General features: G+C 44.1%; 1 protein-coding gene and 1 pseudogene across 7 annotated transcripts in view; one reads left to right on the top strand and one right to left on the bottom strand.

Annotated features, from left to right (window-relative positions):
* Alpk2 (alpha kinase 2) overlaps positions 1–27,687 on the top strand; it is a 120,467-nt gene that overhangs the window by 56,984 nt on the left and 35,796 nt on the right. For all 7 annotated transcript variants that reach the window (XR_012447017.1, XM_074069736.1, XM_074069735.1 and 4 more), the window contains one exon: positions 19,667–23,048. Coding sequence is in view for 6 of the 7 variants with exons in the window: in XM_074069736.1 (XP_073925837.1) it covers positions 19,667–23,048 (3,382 nt within the window). In the remaining variant the exon portion in view is untranslated. The remainder of the gene's footprint in view (positions 1–19,666; positions 23,049–27,687) is intronic.
* LOC141422463 (small ubiquitin-related modifier 2 pseudogene) lies at positions 5,903–6,703 on the bottom strand (annotated as a pseudogene).

Genomic DNA, 27,687 nt, shown 5'->3' on the forward strand with positions numbered 1-27,687 from the left:
CTTAGTTGCTGTGCTGCTGGGGTTTCATTGAGAAAGTTCTTACCTATACCTACTAACTCCAGAGTATTTCATTGGAAATACTTGATCTGTGTTAGCATTCAGGCAATTACCAGTTAAAAGTGTAGATTCATATACCCAAATTGTTACAAACCTGCTGAATTTTTTTCCAAGTGGAATTACCCACATCAGTGTTTTATGTTTATAATTCATTAATTAAAATTAAGTAAAACTTAAAATTCAGTTCCTTTGTCACACAGGTACATGGTAAATGCTCACTAACAACATCTGGCCATGGTTACTGGGTTGGATAGCCCAGCTCTACATTGTTTCTGTTGCTGTTGTGATTTTTAAAAGGCATGTTGTGCTGGGCACCAGTGGTTTACACCTGTAATCCTAGCTACTTGGGAGTATCAAGGTTTGAGGTCAGTCCTGGCAAATAGTTTGCAAGACTCTATCTCTAAAATAACCAAAGCAAAATGGACTCAAGCAGTAGAGTGCCTGCTTTGCAAGTGTGAAGCTCTAAGTTTAAACTCCAGTTCCAGAAAAAAAAAAAAAGCATACTGCTTCGGGCCTCAACCTCGGTTTTCTTTTTCCTTTTGCAGCTGACCAGTGACAAGCTATAATTCTCTTTCTCTCTTTTAAAATAGACTGTATTTTTTTTAGAGCAGTTCTAGGTTCATAGCAAAACTGAGCAGAAAGGCCAGAAAGCTCCTCTGCTCCTTCTGCACCTCCATAGGGACATTCTTCCCACTGCCATAATCACTGAATCGGGGTGACACTTCACAATCACTCAAGGTCTATCGTTCACACAAGGACTCACGGTTGGTGTTGTGTATTCTGTATGTTTGGACCATATGTATATCCACCATTACAGTGTGTAATTCTATTTGAAAGAAAAGGGCCTTCCTATACACCATATATTCCTAGCCTAGGTCTACTGGTTTGGTGCAACAGTGGCACTTGTCACCTGAGACCCCTCTGTCCTCTCAGCATTCAAGCCTGGCAGAACTGATTTCTAATGACCAGCTCTGGCTAAGGCAGCCCCTGCTGCCAGGGCTTAGGTGTCCCAGTTGGCATCCTGGCAGCCCTGCTGTTTGTTGGGCAGGCTTTACCATGTATCTTGTATTACTTTAAAAACAACATGCCACCCTGCCCCAGGGCCATCTATCAGGTTACCATCAAGCTATGGCACAAAAGAGGACACATTCCAGTCATCTTTAAGGTCACAGGTTATTGGGCTTGGGAAATCAGGTGTGGAAGAGCGGTGCAGGGATGGACTTGGGGGGTGGGGATAGCTTTTCACCATGCCCAGTCCAAAAGCTTATGTCCACAGGAGAGGAAACAGTAGCACCATCTCCCCTAGGCCAGGGATCTGAAGCACAGCCCTATAGGCTTCCAGGGATCACTTGGAACACTGCTTGTCCTCCCAGGGGGCTTGTCACCACACGGCTTCTGAATGACCAGTATGGGGAGGCCTGGGATCCTGTGTTTCTAACAAACTCCCAGGGATTTCCAGTGACTCACTTTGAGTAAGCAGGTTTAGGGCTTCCCCAGACAGTGTTCAATGCACCCATCCTTCCCACCCAGCTTCTTCTACCATGCTCAGTTGCCCCATCACTAATCAGAACTGACACTTATGGAGTAGAAATCCATGCCAGGGAATGTGCTAAGCCTCTGCTTGGGTTGCTTATTTCATTATCTCAACCACCTCATGAGATAAACCCTGTTTTTATCCAGGCTCTGTGATAGGAAGTGGTGACACCTTGTTTGAGCAGAGTCTGCCTGACTCCACGCCCTCTTCTCCATCCTCCACATTCAATAGCTTCCCTAATTCCATTTTAGGTCAGATTTCCTTGACTCTCTCTGGAACTAAAATAAACTTGTCCATTACTGTGGCTGCCTCTAGTGCACGGAACAGAGTAACTGGGTACAGGGATAGAGGGACATGTGTTTGTCACTATTTACCCTTTCACTGGATACCTCGTGCATTTTGTACTCTGTGTGTATTAAATTAATGAATAGTTTTGAAAACAGTTTTTAAAAATAAGCCATGGCCTTTGTAGTCACAACCATAAACCAATAGCTGGGTTTGTTCTCAAGACATGTTCTCAGGGTAGAGGGGTGAGATGTTCTCTTCTGTGTTAGCATTCAGTATCACTGCAAAGATGAGAGCAGTTCTTCTAGCCCTGGCCAGATACCGCCCATCCTTTGGGAATGTAAAGAACAAGGCTGACCTGCAACTTCCCGTTGATAAGTGATACATTTACTACTTGGTTGGTGGGGACTTTTCCAGAGTAGGTAGTCTCTATAGAAACAGTTTGATGAGTGGATAACATTGGTTAAAAATGGTGATATTCAAAGTCAAATGTGAGAATTCCTTCCCCTCAGACAGCATGTCACAGCTTTGGATTGCTATGTTATCTTTTGTGACATCACACGTTAATAAAAAGGAGAAAAGCATATCAACAAAAAATGTTTGAGCTTAACCATTGTGGGTACCCAGATATGATTCAATGCCAGCTCACTAACCTTACTATTGTGATCGTACAAATGTGAATTTAACATATGTTCTAAAGCAGTGCAGTTTCAGTACTTCTAAATCCACACAGTAAGTGAATCTAATTACTAAGAATAATTTACAAAAAGAGACTCTGGCCTAACCAATTTTTACTGAACAGATCAGTTTCCAGTATAATTAGTCATAGCAAAGAAGGCCTAAGTTAACATTAATACCTTAAGGTATTAGTTGGCTTAGGGGAAGACAAGGGCCAGTTTGGCTGGAATATGGTGCATATAGATTATAATATTAGGAAGGTTGGGACCAGAAGCTAGTAGGGCATTGTCACCAGCCTAAGGGAAGTAACCCAGACAAATGCCAAAGAAATAATATGCTTCTGCTCTGCTCAAAATACCTTTGGACACTTCTATCCAGCCCCTGAAGAAATAATTAGCTCAAAAGTTTTCATTTGCTTAACAAATGTTTATTGTCCAGTCGTCCTTACTCTGTCCCTATGACCATCAGCAGAAGGAATGTCACTGCAGTAAAGCTCAGCCCAACACTCAGTTGTAAGAACCATTCTGCAGCTCTACAGAAGAGTCATTTTGAACCACATGCTTTGCAAGACTCCAGAACAGTCCCTGGAGCTTTTGAAGATCTTTGTCTCCTGTTCCACTTGGTGTGGCAAGATGCCCAGGGCCTGTCCTTCTGCTGTTGGTCCACTGAGGACACTCGTGAGAGGTGACTATCACTCTGACCTATGTGTCCTCAGGTCTTCTGGCTCTCTGCCCTTTCTATGCTGCACTAGAGTCTTGATATCCCATCTTTCGGGGTGCCATGCAGCCATGCCCTTTCTGGGATTTTGCTGCTTCCCTGGGGCAAGCCTCTGCAGAGGTGGATGAAGACATACATCATGGCTACCCTTTCTTTCCCTTCACCCCCAGGCTGATGACTTCCTCTTCCAGGAGAAGTCAGACTTCCTTCAAATCTTTGAACAAAATGTCCCTACCTGTTCTTTGTTCATCCAGCAAATACTTACTATACATCCACTGAGTGTCAGAACCCTTTCTAAGTGCCAGGGATGCAACAATGAGCAAAGGCAAGTCCCAGCCCTCAGGGCACAGATATAAGCACACACAGACATGCTCTGTGGTATCAGCCAGTGATGAGTGAGTGCTATGAAGGTGGACAGAGCAGGAGAGGGAGTGGTGACAGATGCTCTTTGTGAAGAATGTCAGATCCTTCCAAATCTTCTAACTGTTCTACAAATCTTCTAAGTACCCATAAGCTTACCCAGGAGACTGAGAGTCTGGCTGCAGGCTAGTTCTCTTCCAATTCGTTGCCTGGTGATGAATAACCTCTCCATTTGTTTGAATGCAGACAGAGCTAGAGGGAAAGCCATGGAGAAAAACAACCTTGGTATAATGTCCTTCAACAATGAAGTAATGAAACAGGGAGTGCCATGTGTCATACCTCCTGTAGGGTCTCCCTATCCCTACAATTTCCTCAGCTCAAATTTATGTGTGGCTATTCCATATCTCATACTAAGAGGACTCATGTAGGTGGGCAGCACAAAGATTGATGGACGGTAAGAAGGTATGGAGCTGCTAATCCCCTATCTGAAGTTGGTGTTCATCATTGTTGCTGTGTTGACCTTTCTGAGGACCCAGAAACTCAGAGCATTGGCTTAAAGAGGTATGATCAGATTTGAATTTAGAGAAAGTCAAAGCTCACAGCAGCAGGAGTTGCCCAGGTTCCAACAAATGACAGTCACCCTTGAGTCTGCTCCTGATAACCCAGAGTCTCTTCTCATTACCTTCAAAAAGGGTAAGGGCCGCACAAGCCCAAAAAGAAACACTAGGAAGAGAGTAGCCAGCTGCTCCACAGCACCTACAATGTCATCCTCCTGCCTGGAGCTACTCAGATCATCTTCAATGTTCCCATCTTCTTGGTGTGTCATGTGGTATCTTTATAAGAAAAAAAAATCTGAACCCAGAGACAGAAAGGAAAGGTCATATGGTGATGGTGGCAGATACTGAAGTGATACAGCCATGAGCCAAGGAACACCAGGGGCTGCCACCAGTCATTAGAAGGCATGGTATGGCTTCTCCCTGAGCTTCCAGATGGAACCCACCCTGATAACACCTTGATTTCGAACTTCTGACTTGAGGACTGTGAGACATGCCAGCTCTGCCATGTGCATGCTGAGCTGATTCCAGCAACACAGCATGGACTGGGCTGGTTAAACCCTGGCCAGATCCTTCGTGTCTCCAAGCCACTGAGAAGAGAGAGGACACAGAAGCCTGCTGATCTGTGGCTAATCCAAAGGACTAACTAAGGTGGCAGAGACACTGATCCCAGGGGACCCCAGGCAGTGTCCTCAAGAGAAGCAGAGGCCGGGCACACTTGACAGGCTACTGGGATGGCATCCCACATTGGGTGGTCAGCATCTACTCAGAGATGTTGTTGTCTAGTGATTAGGGCTGGAGGAACAGAGTTCAGGATGTGACCTATGGCAACAAAGATCAAAATGAACGCTGAAGACCATCATGCACAGCAACCAGGTGCCCAGTGTGCTTCCCTCGAGAAAGATTTTCCACTGTTAAGGTTCTGAACCCACTTGGCCTTCCTCTTCCCCAGATGCCCCCTGTGGAACTTTGGCACAAATGGTGAACTTGTGCAGTGGCTCCCTCCCAGCTCCAAGGACAATCACTGATCTAACATGTTATGATGCATTTACTCAGTGTACTGAGTACTGTAGCAAGTGGGCTCTGTCCTTTGGAGACCTTCTTCATAGTGAAACTCCCTGAGCTGGACTCTGGAGACAAGGTCTTGATATATTCATAGGTCTAACCCTACCCCCACCCCAGTCCTGTTATTTTAATGCTAAAATGTCCCCTTAGTTGGAATCTTTCTCTCTGCATTAGTTTCAGCTGTAACAAATCCCCCCACACTGGGGGCATTCAAACATAGAAATATACTGTGTCACAGTCCTCAAGGTCAGAAGTCTGAAATCAAGGTGTTATCAGGGTGGGTTCCATCTGGAAGCTCAGGGAGAAACCATACCATGCCTTCTAGTGACCGGTGGCAGCCCCTGGTGTTCCTTGGCTCATGGCTGTATCACTTCAGTATCTGCCACCATCACCATATGACCTTTCCTTTCTGTCTCTGGGTTCAGATTTTCTTTTTCTTTTCTTTTTTTTTTTTTTTTTAAACAAGAAGTTTACTTAAACAACAAGATGCTGGACTTGAAGGGAAAACTATCTACGATTTTTTTTTTTAAAGAGTAATTTACCCCTACTTAAAGACAGATTGCCCTACATGTAACAGCTACGTACAAAAAAGTTATAAAATTGTCCTTGGTTTTACAATGATAAATGAAAACATTAAAATTCTCCAATCAAACAAGATATGCAAGGATTTTTATGTTGTTGGTTTTTTTGTTAAAACAGTGAAAGCAAAATAACTTACTGGAATATAAAGATAAAAGCTGAATGAGCATGCCACTAATGGAGAAAGGGGATATTTTCACAGAACCAGTATTTTTCCCCATTCCATCTCCATTTGATGTTTATCAAAACATACCATTGGCCATTTAGTAAAAAAAAAAAAAAAAAGAAAAGAAAAAAGAAAAAAAGAAAAGCAATATGCTTGTGCACATACACCAGTTACTTTATGTACAATAAAGGAATGGGGAAAGGGGAAAATGAAAGAATAGAGAAAACTATACTGTAGTAGTCAGGAAGTGGTGGAACCAAATTGCAGTTTTCTAATTGAGAATGTATTCTTGGTCTATTAGAACAAAGTTCTGAAGTAGCAGGTTCCCTTTTTAGTAGACACCTCCTGTCTGCTGCTGGAACACATCAATTGTATCTTCATCCTCCATTTCCAACTGTGCAGATGTGTCTGTTTCATTGATTGGCTGCCCGTCAAATCGGAATCTGATCTGCCTCATTGACAAACCCTGTTGTTCACAATAGGCTTTCATTAGTTTACTAAGTGGTGTATGCCTCTTAATCTTAAACTGCACCACAGAACCATCCTGCCCCGCCACCTTCAAATTAATATGATCGTTGTTCTCAGTCTTGACTCCTTCCTTGGGCTTTTCGTCAGCCATGGCAAACGCCGGAGTCTCCTCAGCTGCCACTTCACAAAAGAGGTACCCGGTCCACACCAAACGAGCACACAAGCAGCATCACAGCGGCAGAAGGACCAGATTTTCTTTTTCTTATAAAGATACCAGTCATTGGATTAGGGCCCACTCTACTCCAGCCAGTATGACCTCATCTTGATTATATCTGCAAAACCCTATGTCTAAATAAGGCCATGTTCACAGGTACCAAGAGTTATCTTTTTGGGAGACACACAATTCAACATACCTTCCATCTTTTCAGCTACCACTGTAACCCAGGCTTCATCCTTTTATGACCCTGGGCCACTGTGCTAACTTTCTTTCTAGACCACTAATGATCTTTGTAGAACATCTGCTGTCCTTAAGTCCTGACCACTTCCCTACACAGATTGTAAGTTCCAAGAAGAAAGAGAGTTTACCTGGAAGTTAGTTTCCCTAGAAGATAGGACAAGGCCTAAAACATAGAGGCCTTCCAACAGTTATTTGTGAAATAAAGGAATGAAATAATTAATAAATATAAGTGCATAGGCAGTAAGTGAATCCATTCTGTATCTTTCTCTGGTATACTTGAACTTTCTTCTCCCCCAGAAGTAGGATGACTTTCTCCCATACCATGTTACTTCCATCTCAGTGCCAACTGTATGGTACAGTCATTCTCTTGCCCAGCTGGGATGTTATTCTGTGAAGTACGTGGAAACAGATGTTGACTTTGAATCATTTTTGAAGCCTCAGAACAAATATAGTGCCTATCAGTATTTGTTGAACAGAACTAAATCCAGTTAAAAAGACCAGACAGAAATATGAAAAACCATATTCCCCCACCCCCTCCAATTGACTGCCGCCACCGCTTCTGCTGAGCTGGAGCGGGGGTGAGAGGTGGGACAGGAGGTAAAATTGCAAATTCTGTAAGTTCCCCTTTCTGCTGATGCTTGAAAAATGATCTTTCTGAGTCAGCACAGGTATTTTGATACTGTCTTGAGATTCGGGGCATTTTTTTTAAAGCAATGGCTTAAAAACAAGTGCTTTCACATTTACCATTGACCTGGTAGGGTTGGGTGGGGGAATAACCATTGTGAGAACCACTTACCCCTTCATCTTTCAGATTTCTAGTTCAGGGTTGAAGTCTGACAATGAACATAAGGAACCCCCAATTACTTGCATTTCCATGAGCAGCTGGGAGCCATCCAGCTCAAGTATAGGTTGGTCTTTATAAGATACCCTGAAGTGGCCTGGAGCTGAGTACAGAGCCTGGGAGGCTGCACTAGTGACAAGGGTAGACTCTTGATTGACTGCATTCTACTCTCTGGACAGACTTTGTTTATCTAACCTCCAGAAGAAAGCCAGCCTCCTTTTAATTGTCTTGCCACGACAATATCATTCTAGACTTTTCTAAAGTCCACACCAACCAATCAAGTCATCAGCTTTCTTTGTGGAATGCAGATGAAAAAATGGACATGGGGAAGGGGGAAAGACAGGCCAGGAAAAGAATAGTATTGGGTTGAACAGTGTCCACTCAAATTAATTTCCATCTAGAACTTTAAAATGTGACCTGATTTAGTAGTGTGGTCTTTGCAGTTATAATTAAAGATGAGGTCATACTGGATTAGAGTGGGCCCTACTCCAGTGACTGATGTCCTTATAAGAAAAGGAGAGGGCACGCAGAGGGAAGGTGACCACATGAAAACAGAGGCAGAGCTTGGAGCGATGCAGCTATAAGTCAGAGAGCCACAAGGATTGCTGGGAGCTACCAGAATCTGGAAGAGCCACCAGAAGCAAGGAGGATTCTTTCCTGGCACCTTCAGAGAGAGCATGGCCCCAGGGGTACCTTCATTTTAAACTATCGGCCTCCAGAACTGAGAAAATAGATGCATGACGCTCTAGAGAACATACATAGTTGCCCATGGTGTAGACATTGAAATGTTAGAAATGTTAGAAAAGGTATTTTCCATTTCTTCCTCCAAAGCAGGTCAGGACACTATGGGCATCACAGTGGAGAACTGGAGATGGTGATGGGAATACAGATGATAGAGTTATAGTGTGGGGTGCAAACCAACAAAAAGAAACAGATTTCAGGTATTGGTTTTGTTAAGCAGGACAATCGTCTTTAAAACTGGGCTTTGTTCTAAGAATGGTTTTTCTAATTCCTTTCTTTTTCATAGCTCAGAGAGTCTTATCTCTGCACCATCAGAAAGTGGGAGAGGCTGTGGACAAGTGGGAAAAGGGAGATGACACAGAGAGAGTCGGGGCCAGACAGGCTTTTGAGTCCTGACTTCATTTTTCCTGTTGCATTAGCAAGCTAGGGGAAGAAAACTCTCCTTACTTCATTCTTGGGACACTGGAACTAGCTAGCCCTCTAGTTACCAATGTGGGGCAGCTCAGACACCATCTTCCAAACAGCAGGGAAAGGAATGCAGAACTGAGAGGGTACAAGTGTTCCAACAGGATGTTCAAAGTATTGAATGAGAAGCAGGTTTAATCAGAGGGGATATTGTTGTTCTCCACTCATCGCCCCATGTCCCTGCATGTGATTGGGGCCCATGAGGAATATGGATCAGTTCTAGAGAAAAAAAATTAAGGAATTGCTCATGCCTCTGAGAAGTAATGCATGAGATTGTTCAAGCCATCATATGCAAATATCAACTCAGTGCATATTTTGCTTCCTAGCTCACATCACAATACTGAGTCACAGACATTTTCTTTCTTTCTTGGTTCAAAGCACCTCCCCACCTACTTCAACTTCCCAATCACATCTTTGTAAGTCATTATTTTTCTTCCATCTACAAGAGGAAAGTTTATTTGGATGGATTTATCCAAAGGGAACCCTGGATTTTTTTGTGTAATCTGCTCCTGGTCTTCCTCACTTCTCATTCTTCTTTAAAGAAGCATAAGTTGTTTAGACTTAACCTTTCTGTTGCATTGCAACTTTATAGCTCTGTGTCCATGGTAAATAGGACATGGCTACCTTAAGAACCTAGTGCCCAGCTAGAGTTAGTAAACTGTGCTGATGTCCTCTGGGTATATATGTTTGAAACTTCAGTTGTTCATGGTGCTTCAAAAACTGAAGGGCACACAAGATGCTCCTATCTCTGTACTCAAAAGAGAACATAAGGCTTTAACTCAGACCTAAATAAGATCAGAGAAACCAGGCACCAAATTATTAGTAGTGCAGAGTGTTAGCTCCATAAGAACTGCATACTAACCAAAGCACAGCACCCTGGGGCAATTTTTCAGGCAGGAGAGCAATGTCTCAATGGAGGAGAGAGGGAGGGAACCAGACTAAAGAAACCAAGCCTTCTTACATCTGTTGGCAAAGAACAATTGGACCAAGATCAGGTTAGATGGATATTCATCAGTTTGACATAATTTCTGAGTACTGCTATGTGCCTCATACCCAGCTGAGCAACACTAACCCAGTCCTCACTCTCAAGGGTCTCAATACCCCAGGAGATAGTTGGCTCCTCGGCTGAGCACAGCTGCCTCTGAATTGATACATTGGGTGAGATATCACCTGCTGAGTGATCATACCCTCCTGTAACTATTCTGCCTCAGGGGATATTTTCTGTTGATCAGGAAACCAAACCTGCTGGGAGTGTATGTCAATGGTAGCGCCCATGATTAGCATGTGTAAGGACCTGGGTTCCATCCCTAGCACAGCAAAAGAAAAATATGTAAAAAGGAAACCAAACTTAAGGACACATAGCTCTCCTGTGGCCCTGCTAGAGGAGATAGGTGGGCTATATCCAATCATAAACCTCCGTACTCTCCCCATCCCTTGGAATGACCACCTGTGGTATGCGACCTGCCTAATATTTATGTTTACATTCAGATTTTCCTAGTGCCAAATGCCATCATTATTGTATGCTTTGAAGCCCACACTGAGTAGGCAAAGCACAGTTGTAGTAACTGTGACAAGTATTTCCTGTTTCTAAAGTTTACAAGAACTCACTTTGTACAAGGTATTATTGTCAGTGCAGTACGGTAATTGCTCCTACCTCGGTTTTGATTTTGCTCACAGATTCTAGAAACTGTAAAGAGAAGTATTGATTTGGAAACACTCTCCTAGAACCTGAATAAGATTTAATTTTTCCGCTTATCATCCAGTCTGAAGTCGGCAGTGAAGTTTCAATCTGTGGGAAGTAAACAAGACCATTCTGCTCACCCTAGACTCTCAGCCTACAGCAGGGATTCATTCTGAGGCCCTTAGGAGGGGAATCCTTGAGCCCCAAGAGGCCTGGAGTCACCTGAAGCTATATGCATCATTATATGGGTCAAACAAGATTTTCTAGGAAGAAATCATAACTTTTCTGGGCTCGTCAGAGAGCTGCAACTTACAAAAGCTTAACAAAGTTGAGGGCCCATGCCATGGGTCTTCCATTCTGTGACTGGGATGGTTTTCATTGGCTTGGACCAGGTCTGTGAGCCACTGGAATGCTACAGGATCAGCATTAGGGCCCATGTGCTCACCAAAAAGATGAGGCACCAAACAGATACAGGTGGGAAAAGCAAAGAAACGTGGGAGGCAGAAGAGCTAGGAATCCAGAAAGCACATGTCTTGAGGATACTCCAGTCCATGGTCTCGCCCCTGCTCCTCTCTGGGGTCCCACCAGTTCATTCTTGGATTCATCTACATATTTTAACATGTGGTATCCTTTTCCCTATCAACTTTCATAGTTGCTAGAGAAAATTAAGTCTAGAAGTCTTTGGAGTCAAAGGAAAATCTGTTTCCACATGAAGGGTGAGGCTTAAGCCCCATATCAGTGTTTGTGTTGTTTGCATGGCAGCAGGTCACAGAACACGGAAGCTGTTGGAACCAAGAGATCCTTTCCATCCGTCTTTCTTTACTGGGGAGAAACGGACTCAGGAAGATCCAGTGACTTCCAAAGCCACTTTCCATGTAGCAGCAGATCCAGGACCAACCTGAGTTTTCTGAGTCCCAATCCTTTTTCCATCACCCTAGTCCTTTTCCCTTCTCATCCAAGTCCTGCTTTCTTCAAGTCAAAGGAAAAACAAAGACAAAAGCAAACAAACAAAAATTTAAAAAATTCAGATTATTGAGAGATGCAGAGTGGAATTCCCAGCCCTGTCTTTCCTTGTTTGCGTATTTCCCAGCTGCACTTGCTGGAAGTAAAGACTCTCCCTCTCATCTCCGAGCCCATTCCTAGATGCAGGGAAACTGAGATGCATACAGCAAAGAAAAATGACTCCTTTTCTGCCACATTTTATGTGAGAGTCTGCCACTAAGTGGTCATCTCCCACGGTGAAATGGGTGGCATGTGGCTCCTAACGATCCACAAGGTCCTGGAGTCCTAACCTTCCACGTCATTTTACTAACACCAGGTGAGGACATTGCTGGGGAATGAGCGATGAGAAGCACTGCTGGTACTACTACCAACCGCACGTCATGGAAGATGCACAGTAAACACAGAAGAGCTCTGCTGCTCTTCCGCTCACACCACGTTACAAGACAAAGACCCCCACTGACCCACAGAGAGCGAAAGCCCTAGGAAGGGGACCAGTCATGGAAACCCCGTCCTCTCCCAGTGAGAGACGAAACTGTATTTCACAAACTGGGACTTTCCCAAGGAATCAAGACAGGATTGTGACAACAGTTGTCTGAAGACCTCTTTCTCCCAAGAGGCAATGGGACAAAGAAGAGCCGGTCAGGGGACAGGAGTATTTGGGATCCAATTTGAGGATTGGAGCTTTTCAACGAGTACCATATAAGGCACCTCAACTCGGTTAAGTGTTATTTTCACATTCAAAGGTTTTAAGTGAAGCTTCTTTCTGGGCAACCAGACAACTCCTAAAAATAAACTCAAGTTCCTGGAATATTCTAGTTTGCCTTTAAGCTTCCCTTGGCTTGGGACTGGGCTATCTATTTTCAGTTTCACGGCCCCAGGTGGTATGGATTTGATCTATCGAATGACCAAGTGATGCCATGCCTGCCACGAGGGCTCAGCAGATACTTAGGAAAGGTTACCCGTGGGTGAGGCCACAGGAGCCCAGATGGTAAGGAGCCTGCGGACATTCTCATTTAAAGATTCCTGGGTCCATGGGGTAAATTGATTATGTGTAGACAACCATGAAGGACATAGTGGTACCTGGGCCTAGTCCAGATAAGGAGGAAAGAACATTAAAAGAACGTAGGTAGAGAAGGGAGGATCATGGTCGAGAGCAGCCCAGTCAAAGCTAGACCCCATCTCAACCAAAAAGCTGGGTATTGTGGTGTGCCTCTGTAAGCCCAGCTACATGAGAGGTACAGTAAGGAAGATCATGGTCTGAGGCTGGTCCTGGGCAAAAACATGAGACTCTATCTGAAAAGATAAAGTTAAAAAAAAAACTAGGGGGTATGGCTCAAGTAGTAGAGTGCCTGCCTAACATGCACCAGGCCATGAGTTCAAACCCCACTACTGCCAAAATAAATAAATAAATTAATTAATTAATAAGCAAGCACTACAAAAAGAAAAAGGAGTTAGAAAAAGAACATCATCCTATAGTAGGACATATTGGACTCTTGAAGTGTTTCCCAGCTGAAGGAATGGCCCAAGTGGCTTGATTCTCCTGGCCCTTGGTGGTGTACTTGGCCTTTAGAACCCTGGCCTCTCTCCTTTGATGATCCATCTTCTCATATTTCCCCATTGCCCCTCCCAGCTCTACTTCAAGTTCACCTTGCCTGGGCCCTTTTGATCCCTTGGCATTTTTACCAGGCCCTCGAGCTCTCTTCCCAGGAGCCACACCCCTTGCCCTTTGTGACACTGTTCTTATAACTGATCCCATCAGGAGCTGCCTGGTGCCTTGGAGGGCTCCAGGTGAACCTCACATGCTGCCTTCCTTATCCCTCTGCAGTAACCTTTCTCATATTCTTTAGGAGACTTTAGCTGCTATTAACAGAATTACCAAATAATAGTGGCCTAAAACAACCTTTGCGTATCACAAGAAGTGGGGGGGAGGGGTAGAAGGCTTTGGTGTCATTCTAGCAGCTCAGTGATGCTGATAGTCATACTATGTTGGCAGGCATCACATTTAGATGAAAGGAAGGAGGGGATAAGCAAGGTAGCCATCAGATATGTGCTGCTGTGGTTTGACTGTGTCCCCCAAAAGTTCATGTATTATAAACTTGGTCCCCAAATAAATTTGCTAATCATTTTAGGAGGTGGAGCTTTTGGGAGGTCATTAGTATTAGATGAAGTCATTAGGGTTCCCCCCCATAGCATTGGTGGCTTTTTAAGAGGAGGAAAAGAGACCTGAGCCACACACACTTGCTCTGTCTTGCCATGTGATGCCTTCTGCCATGTTTTGGCGCAGTGAGAAGGCCCTCACCAGATGCTGAGCTGATGCTAGGGCTATCTCTTAGACTTTCCAGTATAATCAAATACACTTCTACTCCTAGTCTTAGGTATTTTGTTATAGCAACTTAAAATGGACTAAGACATTATCTTAAAGCAATGCTTCTGTGAAAGTACTTTGGTAGAATTGCCCATATATCTGATTAGCCAGACTGACCCTGTGGCTTCATTTGGCTGTGCAGGAGTCTGGGAGAATACATGGTTTTCCATCTCTTTAGTTAGAAGTAACAAGAAAGAACGGGATTAGGGCTGCTGTGGAGTTTTCTACCAGTGGGTATGACCATACCTCCCCATTCTACTCAGTAGAGAATGTCCTGAGATTGCACTGGCATGCTTAGGAACTTTCTCAGAATTGATAATACAACAGAAGAGTACAGCCTCTGGGTTTTGTACTGCAAAAATCCTGTTGTTAGAGGAATGAGATCATTAGAGGAAGAGGACAATTCAGTGGTGACTTTCTACATTCTGTCACAGAGCAGGACCGATAGGGAAGTTTTATACATTTTGTTACTAGCACAACTTGTCAAGAATTGTTCTTTGTTTTTTCCACGTACATCTTGTGTCTTTAACTGGATTATAAGCCATTTGCAAAGAGGGATCTTATCTCATACCACCTTTGATAGGTAGAGACTCAAATTAGTATCATGAACTTTGGTGTCATCCAGGACACTATCGTCAGATGAGAATAACCCTGAGCACCATGGGGTGACAAAAAGGCAACACACCTTTCCAGGAGACCCAGTGCAGACATACTTAGGAGGCAAAATTTTGGGCAAAACCAATCAATGAACGCAATAGGTTTGTGAATGGAATCAGAGGTGTGTTGAATAGGGTTTCAGTTGGAAAATACTATGCAGGAAAAGTTTAAGTTTTCAAGCATTAACCTTGAAAATGACTATGGAAAGCTGGGTGCCAGTGGCTCATGCCTGTTATTCTAGGTACTTAGGAGGCTTAGATCAAGAGAATTGTGGTTCGTGAGACCTCATCTCATCATGGTGTGGTGGTACATGCCTGTCATCCCAGCTACAGTGAGAAGTATAAAATAGGAGGATCGCGGTCCAGGTCAGCCTGGGCAAAAAGTGAGACCCTATCTCCAAAATAACCAGTGCAAAAAGGACTGGAGGTGTGGTTCAAATGGTAGAACATCTGCCTTGCAAGCACAAAGTCCTGAGTTCAAACCCCAGTACCATAAAAAAAGGGGGGGGGAGGTGGAAATGGAAGTGTTTCTAAATTTAGTTTACCATTTTCTCTCCTCATCTTGATTCACCTGTTTACTCATTCAGCGAAATTATTTGAGCCCCTTCTATGTGCTGTGTTCTAGAGACTCAGAAATAAATATGAGAGTATCTGCCCTTAGAACTTGTAGGGAAGCAGACACGTCAACACACGGTCACATTGCATATAAGAAGGGCCACTGTGGTCTTGCATCCTAAGTCTCTCGGCTCAAGAAATTCTGGGTTTACATTAAGGGGAGTTCCTGGCCCTTGGTGGGATGAGGTTTATTGTAACTTCTCTGTTTGGAAAAACTGGGTTTATGGGTGGGGTGCAGCTCAATGCTAGAACACTCACCTAGCAGAAAAGAAAAAGATGAAGCTGGGTTGAAAGGGCTTTGTAGCCAGACAGATGGCTTTAATTCCTGCCCTGCTGTTGACTCTGGAACACTGGGGAGTTTGTAACACCTGAATATCATTTACTTCATATACAGGTCCTCAACACTTTTCAGCATGAATCCATCCTTTAATACATAGCCTGTGGTACCAAAAATCCATTGTTTTTCTCTAAAATGAGGTATCTAGTCATTCATAGAGTCTGCCCACCTGTGAACCCAGAACCTGGTCCATCTATGACCTTGCAGGCTTAGCCCAGTGCCAACTTGCCTGCAGTCCATTGTGTTTGAAGTCAGTGCCTAACATGACCTGCCCATCCCAAAGGCCTCCTGCCTATAGAAACCCCTGGACTCCCTCCATGAACTCCTATGGCTTCCTGAGATCTGGCACACATGGAGTAGTGATCCTTTGCAAACCTTAGCCCCACTACACATGCTATGACACCTCAGTCTTTGTGCCTGCCAGTGCCCAGACTCCTCTGCATAACCATACCACTGGATGTGACCATCTGGTCCCTACCTGACTTGGATGGGTCACCTATTGATCACACAGCAATTCCAGACCAGCTTTGGCCTGGTTAAATCAGAGAACTACTCTGCTATCTGGTGGTCTAATCAAACCTTCTCCAACTGGGAATGAGCCCCTTCCAAGCCTGCCCTCCCCTATTCCCTTTCCTTACACTAGGGTACCTAGCTTCCTACTGTCTTATAGGGGTCTTCCATCACAGTTCCCAGTTTTTTGTATTAAGCTTCTCTAAATAGCCTACTTTGTGGTTTCTGTCTCCTGATAAGAGCTCGGTTATTTGGCTCATCGGTAAAAAAGGCACTGCTCATCTGGGCTCTTCCATTTCCTCTTTGCCTTAGCTGCAATTTTCTTTTCACAGAGAACAGGGAAACTAATGTAACTGAGAGTTTTCTGGGTACCAGGCAGTATGCCAGGCACTTAACAGGATGATGATGACGTACATGTGGTTAGCCTTAGAGGAGGAGTCAGAGGGTCAGAGAAGTTAAGGAGGTTACCTAAGATCATGTGTGCCATAGTGGATTACCCTGGCCACAAAGTCAGGTTGCCAGTCGTCCCAGTCAACATACCATACGCAATCATGGGCTTCCCTTGATGCCCTAAATGCTCCTTTTCACCTGAATGAGAACAATTTTTCCATATAACAGACACTCCTGAGTCTTACCACTCACTCTTAAGATGAAAGCAGCAGCATGGCAGCAGAGCCATTTGCTGGAGTTCTTTCGTGACTCAACTAGGAGATCTGCTCTCCAGAGAAAGCTCTGAGTCACTGACAAGGTGAGCGCCTGTGGTTTCCCTCCTTTAAGAGCTGGCCTGAGTGTGAGCCAAGAAGTCTGCTCTTGGACCTGATGCCTTTGGCCTTGGGCATAGGGAGCAGGCTGCTAAGTCTCTACTCTGAAAAACTCCCATTGGTTAAAATCAAATTTATGGAATTTCACAACAGCAGTGACCAATGACATGGTTGTTGCTTGAAGGTGACTTCCAAAGGTCAGCAGTCTTTGTTTGCTGATATTTCCTAGGTGCTTAGAACAGCATTTGTTATATAGTAGACACTCACTACATGTTTTTCAAATGGATGAGTTTACAGTCAAGGACTGACCCACCATATGTCATTACATTGGGGCTTCCCTAGGAATTTTTCTTTTTTTTGTGTGGTACTGGGGTTTGAACTTAGAACTTTGTGCTTTCTAGACTGGGGCTCTACCACTTGAGCCATACCTCCAGCCCTTTTTTGTCTGGTTATTTTGGAAATAGGATTTCGCTTTTTGCCCAGGCTGGCCTGAACTGCTATCTTTCTATTTGACACTTCCTGCTTTAGCTGGGATGACAGGTGCATACCACCACATTCAGCTTTTTTCCATTCAGATGGAGTCTCGCTAACTTTTTTGCCTGGGGTTGGCTTCAAACTATGATCCTCCTGATCAGTCTCCCAAGTAGCTAGGATTACAGGCATGAGCCACTGGCACCTGAATTCTCTAGGGGATTTTAAAGTAGAAATTTATTTTTAAAGTAAGAAAGGGAAGGAACAAATGCACTATTTTGTAAATCATGGTATATTATGATAATATAGTCCAGTGACCAAATTTGTCCTAATCAGAGCTTACTTGTTTACAGATGTTATTCTCTTCTCTGTATCAGCCAATTACACTGTTGATAGTTATCATTAATGAGAGGGTAAAATGCATCTCAATAAGAATCATAGCAGCTTTTTAAACTGAGCCCTTTGGGAAAAATTACCGAGTGCCTGGCAGAGGATCTCCACATAGCAGCTATTCCTCAAATGTCCACTGGCACTGATGACACTGTGATGACAGTGAGACCTTAAGATAAAGGTTTGACATGGTTGATGGGGGCTCAGGAAGAATACTTAGGCCTGAGAGGAGTATGGCATTTTTGATTGCACATTCCAACCATGGCCAGGAAGTGCTCAATAATTGGGTATGTTTATGCTATAGCACATTATGAAAAATCTGAACCAAAACACGAAATAAGAATACTCCATCAATGCGATGTAAATATTCAGGTATAGGAAGGAAACCCTTTTGAGGAACAAAGATTGCTCTTGGCTACTTTGCAAATACTATATATTTCATCAGTCATTAAACTCTTAGATGATTTAAAAGTCCCTTGTTTCTCCCTAGAAATTACCTTTCTTGTTTTCCCATTTCCATCTTAATATGATGAGGAAGAAAACAAGATTTAGAAAGAGAATAAATATCTTTCTTTTTAGGAACACCAAGATTTGAACTTGTGTACCAGTGTGCTAAGGTTAGAAGTCTCCTTTAAAATAGGACTGTTCCCAACTTAGGAGCAGATTGAAGACCAAATTCATCCAGATACAGAGGTTTCATGGCTGACCTTAGGTAAAAGCTGTCTCAGTTGGTATATGTTTCATTCATTTATTATTACAACAAATACTTATTAAATACATACTGTGCACTTATCACTATGAAAAGCATTGAATGGGGGCTTCTTACAGTTGAGCATTTTCCTGTCTTGTGTCCTCATTACTGGAACACCTTCTAGTACATAGGAGGCATTCAAATGGTTGTAACCCTTATGGAGTTCATATTTAATTTCTTCTTCTTCAGTTAGTATTTTTATGGCAATAAAATCTGTGTTAAAGTGACTTTCAGGGTAGCTTAATTTGGACATAATTTTGTTTGTTTTGAAATAATCAATGCGCTAAAAGTTTCAAAAAACAAGAACGCGGTCAAAGAGTTTGCTGCTTCCTTGAACAACGTTCCAATCACACAACATTTGGATAGTGCTGTTAATGGCCTCAGTCTTCAGATGTTGAGATTTCTTTCTTCCTGTTGTTTTCCCTCCCTCCCTCCCTCCCACCTCCCTCTTTCCTGTCCTTCCTTCCTTTTTTTCTTTCTGACTTTTCCCATCCACTTTCCCAACAAACTAACCAGTCATGAATGCCCAATTTCTTATGGAGGTGGTTGTCTGCCACGGGGCCTCTGTATTAAAATCTGGGTGGCATTCCAGGATGTTTCTGGGGCAGAGATGATTAGCAGCTGATGGCCAATCACAGGTCCATTACTTCATTAGAGGCAGGCTCAAAAGACAGGCCTCTCTCTTTTCTTTAGTAATGTTATTAACCAAGAAGCCATCCTATTTTGGTGACAAACTTTGTTCATTGCTACTTGGCAACTACTGTATATTTAATTAGTAAAGGTCATGTGAAATTTATCTTTCTAGAAAAATGTATGCAGCTCTTGTGACTTATTTGATCAGCATAGTTACCATTTAATTTATTTCTATTATTAAATAAATTATTAAATCATTAAATAAATGTTAATTGCCAGGAAGCCGTTAGCCTACAATGGTGCATTTTGGGCAAGGGTGCCTTGGAACCCAGAATGATTTTAATTTGCAGTTGGCCCAGACATCTCTAACTACGTTTGAGAATTTGGGTCCTATTTCAGCCATTCCTGCTACTGATCTTATCCATTACAGTCATGGGGGATTCATTAACACTCTCAGGATTACAGATGTGTTCTTTTGTGACCTCTCCCAGGAAGAACTCTATTAATACCAATTTTCCTCTTCCTAGGTGCAAATTCAGGATAGCAGCTCTTCCAGCCAGATGCCAGCTTTCTCAGAGTCTGCTGGCAAGGAGTCTCCATTCACTGGGACCACAAGGGAGTCCTTCTCCAACTCAGGAGGGATTCATGAGGAAAACACATCATTGACTCAACACCTAGAGTTGGAAAACTATACTCAAGACCCACAGCAGGCAGAAAAACAAGACAGAGAAGGCAACACACCTGCCAGGTCCTGGGCAGACCTAGAACATGAGCTGAGCACTCCAGAAGCTGCCGATGAAAGCATGTCCCTGGCTGTACCCTCAGTGCATCTCCCCCAGGATGCCAGCACTGACTGCAGGGAGCCCAAGGATCTCTTTGTTACCTCCCCTGAGCCCACAGACACTGCTTTCACCCTGGAAAATGTATTCAGTGGGCCAAGGGGCAGAGAAGAAGTGTGCATGATGGAGTGTTTTGAAACCGCTGACCAAGGAACATGTTATGATACCATGGATTCTTCTGTTGGAGCATCACTTGATAAATATTTGCCTGAAGAAATTTGCTTCACGGACTTTGAGCGGACAGAAGGTCAAAGCAAAGTATGTGATTTATGTTCTCCTGATGACAAGACACTGGCAGCTCTTCCTCAGACACAAGGTTCTGAGCCTGCACAAGCCACATGCAAACACAACAAGGATAGAAACTTGGCCATGTTTCCACTTTTTCTCAGTGCTTTCACCTGGAACGTGTCGCAGGAGGACAGTGAAGGTACCACAGGGGAACATCTAACTGAGGTAGAGAACGCTCCATCTGTCTTGTCCCCCACAGCCCTGGCTGGCCAGAAGAGGCTGAGCCTCCTCGATTCAGGAGAACCTGGGGGGACACAGCCCCATTCTTCTAATAACTCTTTTGTGCACCTTAACGGAGGCATCGACAAGAGCCCCCAAATCAGTGCCCCAGTTGCCACAGACACACCAGCCAGCCATAGTTCAGTCATGAAGTTCCCACAGGACAAGTCAACAGCATTAACTGCTAATGTTAAGTGTCTTCAGGTGACGGGGGCTAGTGAGGCTCTATCAATCATTGCTGTTGCCACCAAGGCCCACCTAGCCAAATACCACACTGTTTCAGTTTCTGAAAACAACCATGCAGATGACACTGAGGAAAACCCATCCGAGGCACCAAATGAAAATCTCTTCCAATTTCCCTCCAATGTGCAGTCAGGTCATAAGTTAAATGGCTCTGCTCTGGAGTCCGTAGAAGAGCTGCTTTGCTCAAGCCCCAATGTTCTAGGAATTCCTGGCCATGGTCACTCGCTCCCAGAGGGAGAGGGTTTCTGTAGCAATTGTCCTCTTCACACTGAAGGCCAGTCTACAGATGAGAGCCAGACCAGGGACAGAGCAGACAATGGGAGCCCTGAAGAGGATTTCCAAGAAAAAGGAAGTGAAACAAAGCAGAGAATCCAGTCAGAGATCCCGCACTACCACGGTTCTTTTTCTGCACATGATTTCCAAGAAAGTTTGTCCCCCTCATCTCCTGCAAAAGAGGAAGCCAACCTGGGACTCTCCGAGCCCTCCCCAGGAAGTTCTAGGGAAGAGAGAGGGCACAGCTCAGGCCTGGAGGCCAGTGTCTCCATGGTGGCACAGGCAACTGTGGAAGAAGACAGCCAGGTACCGAGCAACGTTCCGTCTCTCTCTGAAATGCTCCTGGGAGAGTCTGACGACACAGTACTAGGTAACAAGGTGAAGGCTGTCACTCTAGAGGATTCTGCTTCTGAAATCTTGCCACCAAGGCAAGTGACAGATCTTGAGTACAAGGAGGCAGCTGGTCCCGTAGTCTCTGATAGGGCCTGGGCTCTATCTGATACTCTGAAGTCAGATGCTGCCGTGCCTGACCTGGAACCGTCAGGGACAGCATCATGGGCTCACAGTCCCCAGGCTGAGATGGCCTCCGCCCTCGATAATGACAGGGAAATTGGTAAAGGAGACACAGCAGCCAGCAATGCACATTGGAATAGTCCTTGGTCCCAGGGTTTGAGTCAATACAGATTCCCGGAGTCATCTGTGGACCCTGTCGAGGAAAAGGAATTATATGTCACAGATTCCCTATCAGAAGCTTCCAAAATTGGAGGGAAGGAAAAAGTTAAAGATCTGAGTCAAGACCAGGAGGGAAATCAGCTCAAAGTGGGTCACCCTGCCTTCCTTAACCAGCTTCTGACTTTCTCTAACATCCTAGAGTCCTCCGTAGACCCCATTGATGAGCCAGGCAAGATGGAGCCTCCGCAGGCTGAGAACACTGGGCCTGCTGACCCCACATCGGGGGCCATCAGAAAGCAGAACAAATCCACTGATGGAAACTTGGGCCAGAGAGTGGAAGTCCAACCTGCCATTCTGCAAATTTCAAGTCCCTATAACAGAGGGGAAACCATTCCCAACAAAGACAGAATCAACCAAGACCAAGCAGACAGTGAAAGAGAAGAGGCCAAACAAAGACAACCCAAAAAAGCAAAAGTGGAAATACAGCCTGTCATTTGGCAAGTCTCAGGTCCTAATGAAGTTAAGCAAAGAATTCCAAGGGCATGCAGCACAGGCCAAGTTCAAGATGGCAGTGACAAAAGCTTGGGGGAGGCTGAGCAAAGTAAAAAGGACAGAGCTGAATTTATTTCCCCCACTTCACCTCTTTCTAGTTGTCCTGCAATAATGACTCATACTCCTGTTGAGATTAATACTCACTGCTTGGTAGGCCAAATTCACAGTGGATCTGTGAATGACTTCATTGAGCACAAAACCCATCAGAATATATCTTGCAACTCAGAGGAAAGGGGAACTATTGAGAGCGAGTGTGGGAAACATGTGTCCTCGCTCAGCGTTCTTATGCAGTTGCCTTCTACCCCATCACCCAAAGGAAATGTCACACACTTTTCAATAAGCCATAGCACTGAGGAACTAAAAGTGAAGGAGCCTCAAATTGGGGAAACCAAACTCCCAAGCCCATCTACCTCCCCAGGAATGACTTTGGCTTTCATTTCAAGAGAGTATGAGTCAGAGAAAGCCCCTGAGTTACTACAGGACCCGGATCAAAAGGGCTCCACCCTGGGCAGTGGAAAAAAGTCCAGGGAGAAGGCCAGCCATGTGGCCAACCAGACTGGCAAATTACCAGGTGCCCGGTCAGCATGGGCTGGGTCAGAAGAGGTCAAGAAGAAGCAAGAACTCTCAGGAAGTGGACATTTAGCTGAGGGAGTCAAGAAGAAAATTCTGTCCAGGGTGGCCGCCCTGAGACTGAGATTAGAAGAGAAGGAAAATGCCAGAAAGAACTTGAGTCTTAAAAAAATTCCTAAGCTCGAAAAATCATTATCATGTACCAATGAGAAAAAAGACCCCAAAAAGGCACCTTGCAAAAGAGAAGGAAAAGGTGAGGCTCTGTTACTTTCTGTCATTGTTGATGTTTGAGTTTATAAAACCAGGTGTGAGGTTCCTGTGTCCTCTTGAGTCCTTTGCAGTTCAGATGAGCATCCACCAACCAGGTCAGCATTGAAGCCATAGTTATAGCCAAGTGACCTGAACTTATAGGCCTGTGGTTCTCAAACTTGAGTAGGCATCAGGCTCACTGGAGGGCTTGTTAAAATGCAGATTGTAGGCTGGGCCTGGTGGCTCACACCTGTAATCCCAGCTATCCTGGAGGCAGAGATCAGTAAGATTAAGGTTTGAGGCTAACCCAGGCAAAAAGTTATTGAGAACTCATCTCAACCAACAAGCTAGGTATGGTGGTTCAAGTCTATAATCCCAGCTATGTGGAAAGCATAAATAGGAGAATCACAGTCTAAGGCCAGCCTGGGCCCAAAGTGGGAGACCTCACCTAAAAAGCAAAAAAGGGCTAAAGGCTTGGCTCAAGTAGTAGAGCACCTGCCTAGCAAAGCATGAGGCCCTGAGTTCAAACCCCAGGACCACCAAAAAAAATTGCTGATTTCAGGGCCCCACCCCAGAGTTTCTGTTCAGTGGGGTTGGTGGAACTCAAGAATCTGCACTTCTATCAAGTCTCCAGATGATCTGGTTGGGACAAGGCTGCCTTTAGGTATGTTTGACTGAGGGAGTGTGATTACAATGCCTTTGTGTTTGATTATCCTTTTAAAAAATCTGTTTTAAAAAGATAAGCAGAAGCATTCATTAATGCAGCTAATTAGTATAATTAAACAGACCATACCCTAAGCAGGAGTTACAGAGAAAAGTATTTCAGCACAATTTGGGATTCTCGTCTTTAGTCATTGATTTTCATTAAACATGGCTTAAACTTTGGTTTTTCTTCCAAATTGGAGTATGAAATTTCTTTCCCACTCTCCCTCCCAACTCTCCAAATCTTCCTCTTCTGGGGAGCATGGTCCAGGTTTCAGGGCTCTCACAGCAGTCACTTCTACTTCACCTAAGGAATCCCTTTGGTTTCCAGTCCTATGCCATAGAGCAACACTAGCCTCCCTTATTTCAGAGCTCATCTTCCATCCCCACGCAACCTGGCAGAAATCAGAGAGAAAAACCTCAGTGAGCTCCAGCGGCCCCTGTGTGCTGCAGCAGAGGCTCTGGCCCTGTTTGATCTGAAGGGAGGAATTTTCTCCTGTCTTAACCCGAGTCCTCAGACCTGAAGGCTGGTGTTCATTATTCCCAGCCCACATCAAACAGGTCCTGAGCACTGTTTGCCAACTAGGAGTGCAGAGCTCTCCAACTGGGTTTTTAGTCCATATGTGTAAGTGTATCTAAAGACAGGCAATGCCTTAAAAGCCCCCAAAAGTGATTTCAGTAAAGAGGGAAGAATTTATTTGAAATTCTTGTCTACATGACTTTTGCCAGATTGCTGCTGCTGTGGTCAATGTGACCTCAGCCAGCACTAAGGGCTGCTGAGGCAGAGCACAGAGCGTTCTGAGAGGGCGCAGTGCTACTGAAACAGGTACCAAAAGCTGAGAGCCAAGTCTTGAGAGGGCCCTTGCCAGAGACCTCAAGATGGAGACAACCGAAGACTTTTCCAACCCAACATGGTGGTGAAGGACTGTTTCCAAAACCACCAAGCCAAGAGACCACTGAGAGGCACAGAGTCAGAGCTGAGATTTTTGCAGGAGTTTGGGCCCCGAGTGTGAGGAAGCTATGGTATAGTGGTTTAGAGCACAGGTTAGGAGTCAATTGCTAGGGTTCAGTTCTGGCTTCTGCCAAGAACTGGGCAGCCTTGGACAAATGGCTTAATCTCTAGAACCTCATTTTCCTTACTTGTTAAATGACGGTACAGATAACTGGACTCATTCCACTAGAAAAATATAAAGCAATATGGAGGGTGTTTGGCTCAGCCCAAGTCCTCATTGTTAGCTACTGGTTATTATTATTATTTTTTTTATAAAGTATGAATGAGGCAGTTTCTATGCTGAATATTATGCTTGTGAAGTAAGTTAAGAACTTAGTTCAGGTACAAGGTCATTGTGTCTGAGTTGATACTAACCTAGAATTAGAATAAAGACTGGCTCTTGTATGTGTAGCCTTCCTCTCCGAAGAACTCAGGGCCTTGCTGGAAGGTGGGAGCTGTCTAGTGGAGGACAGGTTTGGGACCCTCATCTAAGTTCCTCTTGAGTCAGCCACGCAACGGGGGTCCCAGGCAAATTTTGCTCATACCTGGGTAGGTCTTCATCCTGTCACCTTTTCCCAGCTGCAGAGGGGTTGTCACTAGGTCCAGCATCTCCCTTGTTGTGTGGGAATTTCCTTTGGAGAGAAAGATAGAAAAACAGGTGCCTGGAACTCTGGCACCCCCTCTTTTGGGCTTTTAGCTCCCTGCCCTAACTACAGCCAGCACCAGGACATCCCACAGAGAGAGCCCTCACCTGACTTGATGGTATGGATCAACCCCAATTACTTGTGATAATTATGTAGTATTAATAAGCATCTTCTGTGTGCACTAATCCACATGAGTTAACATAACTGAGGACCAGTGATAGAAAAAAATGGTTCTCTTCTGGAATTTACCATTTAGGATGACAGTGTACTAAGACTTGCCCTTGACAATGGCTTACCTTTCCCTTTAACTAATTATCTTCTAACTCTTCTTTATGGGTTTCTATCTATGACCAATTTCTTTCAAAATCTACTGCACCAGCAAGTACACAAAAATTTTTAGTTTTGTTTCCCCAGCTTCAGCTGCAGTAATTTCATTGTTTTTTGTTTTGTTATGTTTGCAATGCTAAAAAGTTCTCATCCCTTGTGATAGCAGGGTTTTTTAAGACCTGAGTCCTCATCACTGCTCTGGAGGATACTCTAGACTTTGGTAATGCCTCAACTGTGCATGCACAGCAACCTGGTACCCACCCCTCCCTCCCCAAAGCAGCCTAGTTTCCACAACCCTCCACACCAGTGACCTGGTGGGTAAGAGTTAAGAGCATGCGTCCATGTGAGGGTGACATGGATGATTCTGAAAAAAAGAAAACAAAGACTGAGTTACCTTTTTTTTTTTGGCATCCAAGTATTAATATCCACCAGAGGACTTATCTGTCATCTTCCCCAGAGGATTTTCCTCTTGTCTTCCCTAGAAATTTGGCAAAGATGTGCACTGAAGATAAATCTATAGGCACTTCCAGGCCTCCTTTTGCTCATTTTTACTCCTCTCTCACATAAACAGGAGCCTTCTTGAGGCTCCTTGCAAGAGCCAGCCTTATGTTTCCCAAAGCCTGGCATTCAGTTCTGTGCCCATTTTATGCCTTTTCCTCCATCCTCCAATGTTCTTTCTGTTCCTATGTCACCCATGAAGACTGCCACCACATCACGTTGGAAGGACCTTCAAGGAAGTGACCCAGTTAAGGGCATGGGCTCAGTCAAAGCCATGGTCCACCTAAATAGTCTTAGCTTGGGCAAGAGCTCTGGCGTCAAATGAATCAAAATGAGGTTTGCCATCAGTAAGGATTTGGTGTATTTTATCTCTCTCCGTGACGGGCTTGACTTCCATAACGTTGGCAGTAGGCTCAGCTACTGTCCGGTTGAGGGATTTGTTATTTAACCAGCCCATTTCCACTTCCTGGGCACAGAGTTAGCTTTTAAATATGCATCCTACTATCCAAGTGTCTGCTGGGGCTGAGGAGAGATGGGAAACTCAGTTAAGGCTTCAACTGTTTCACTGTAGTGGAATTTGTACCAATACATGTGACCTGCCTATGGATTCTGTAATGGTCTGTAATGATAACTCTTGTGCATTACTGAATTATGAGGTTATGGAGCTTGGATTTTAATAAACTGAGACCACGTTTCCAGTAATCTCACTGCTTTCCAAATTGTTCTGATCACTGGGCCCGGTCCACAGTCCTAATCTTCTAATGTCTGTGCTGCCACCCAGTGGCTGCCCTTTTCAATTACACATTTGCCCAGCAGGCCAAGCTCTCACCACTGGTAAAATTCAGTGGGAAGTTTCAAAGGTTTTAGGGCTGGCTGGTGGAGTGGCTCAAGTGGTAGAAAGCCTGCTTAGCAGGCCTACCAAAAGTGAGGTCCTGAGTTCAAGTCCCCGTACCACCCAAAACAACAATAACAAAAAACAAACAACCAAAGGTTGTGAAAATCACCTCCTATTTTATTCAAGTAGACCCCTTTTTTGTAAATAAGATTGATGTTGACCATCTGTCCAATCCACTAGGCCCTATTTATCAAAGACAACTGTGACCAAGGGGGAAAGACAGATGAATATTGTTCCATAAATAATTTATTATTGATTTGCCTTTTCTGTTTTGGAGTCTTAACCACAGTTGCTTAGATAATCCAGATTTTAATCCCTAATCTCCAGATATGATTTTGACCTGGATCTTCTGGTAATTATTTAAAAGCATCTTTATTTAGATCAGATCCTAGAGACTAGGTCTCTATGATCTGTCTCACTCCTACTCCCTTTTTCTAAAACAATTTCTCAAGTTCTAACTCACTTTGAGCATTGTGGACTTCACCCAAGGAATTTTAAATAATGAAATGCAAGAGTTTTATATTATATTGAGTTGTTCATTTTCCTACTGTTTATGCTTAAGCAAGATACATCTCTTAGACACTCA

This window comes from Castor canadensis, chromosome 4 (assembly GCF_047511655.1).
Source record: "Castor canadensis chromosome 4, mCasCan1.hap1v2, whole genome shotgun sequence".
Classification (NCBI taxonomy): Eukaryota; Metazoa; Chordata; class Mammalia; order Rodentia; family Castoridae; genus Castor; species Castor canadensis.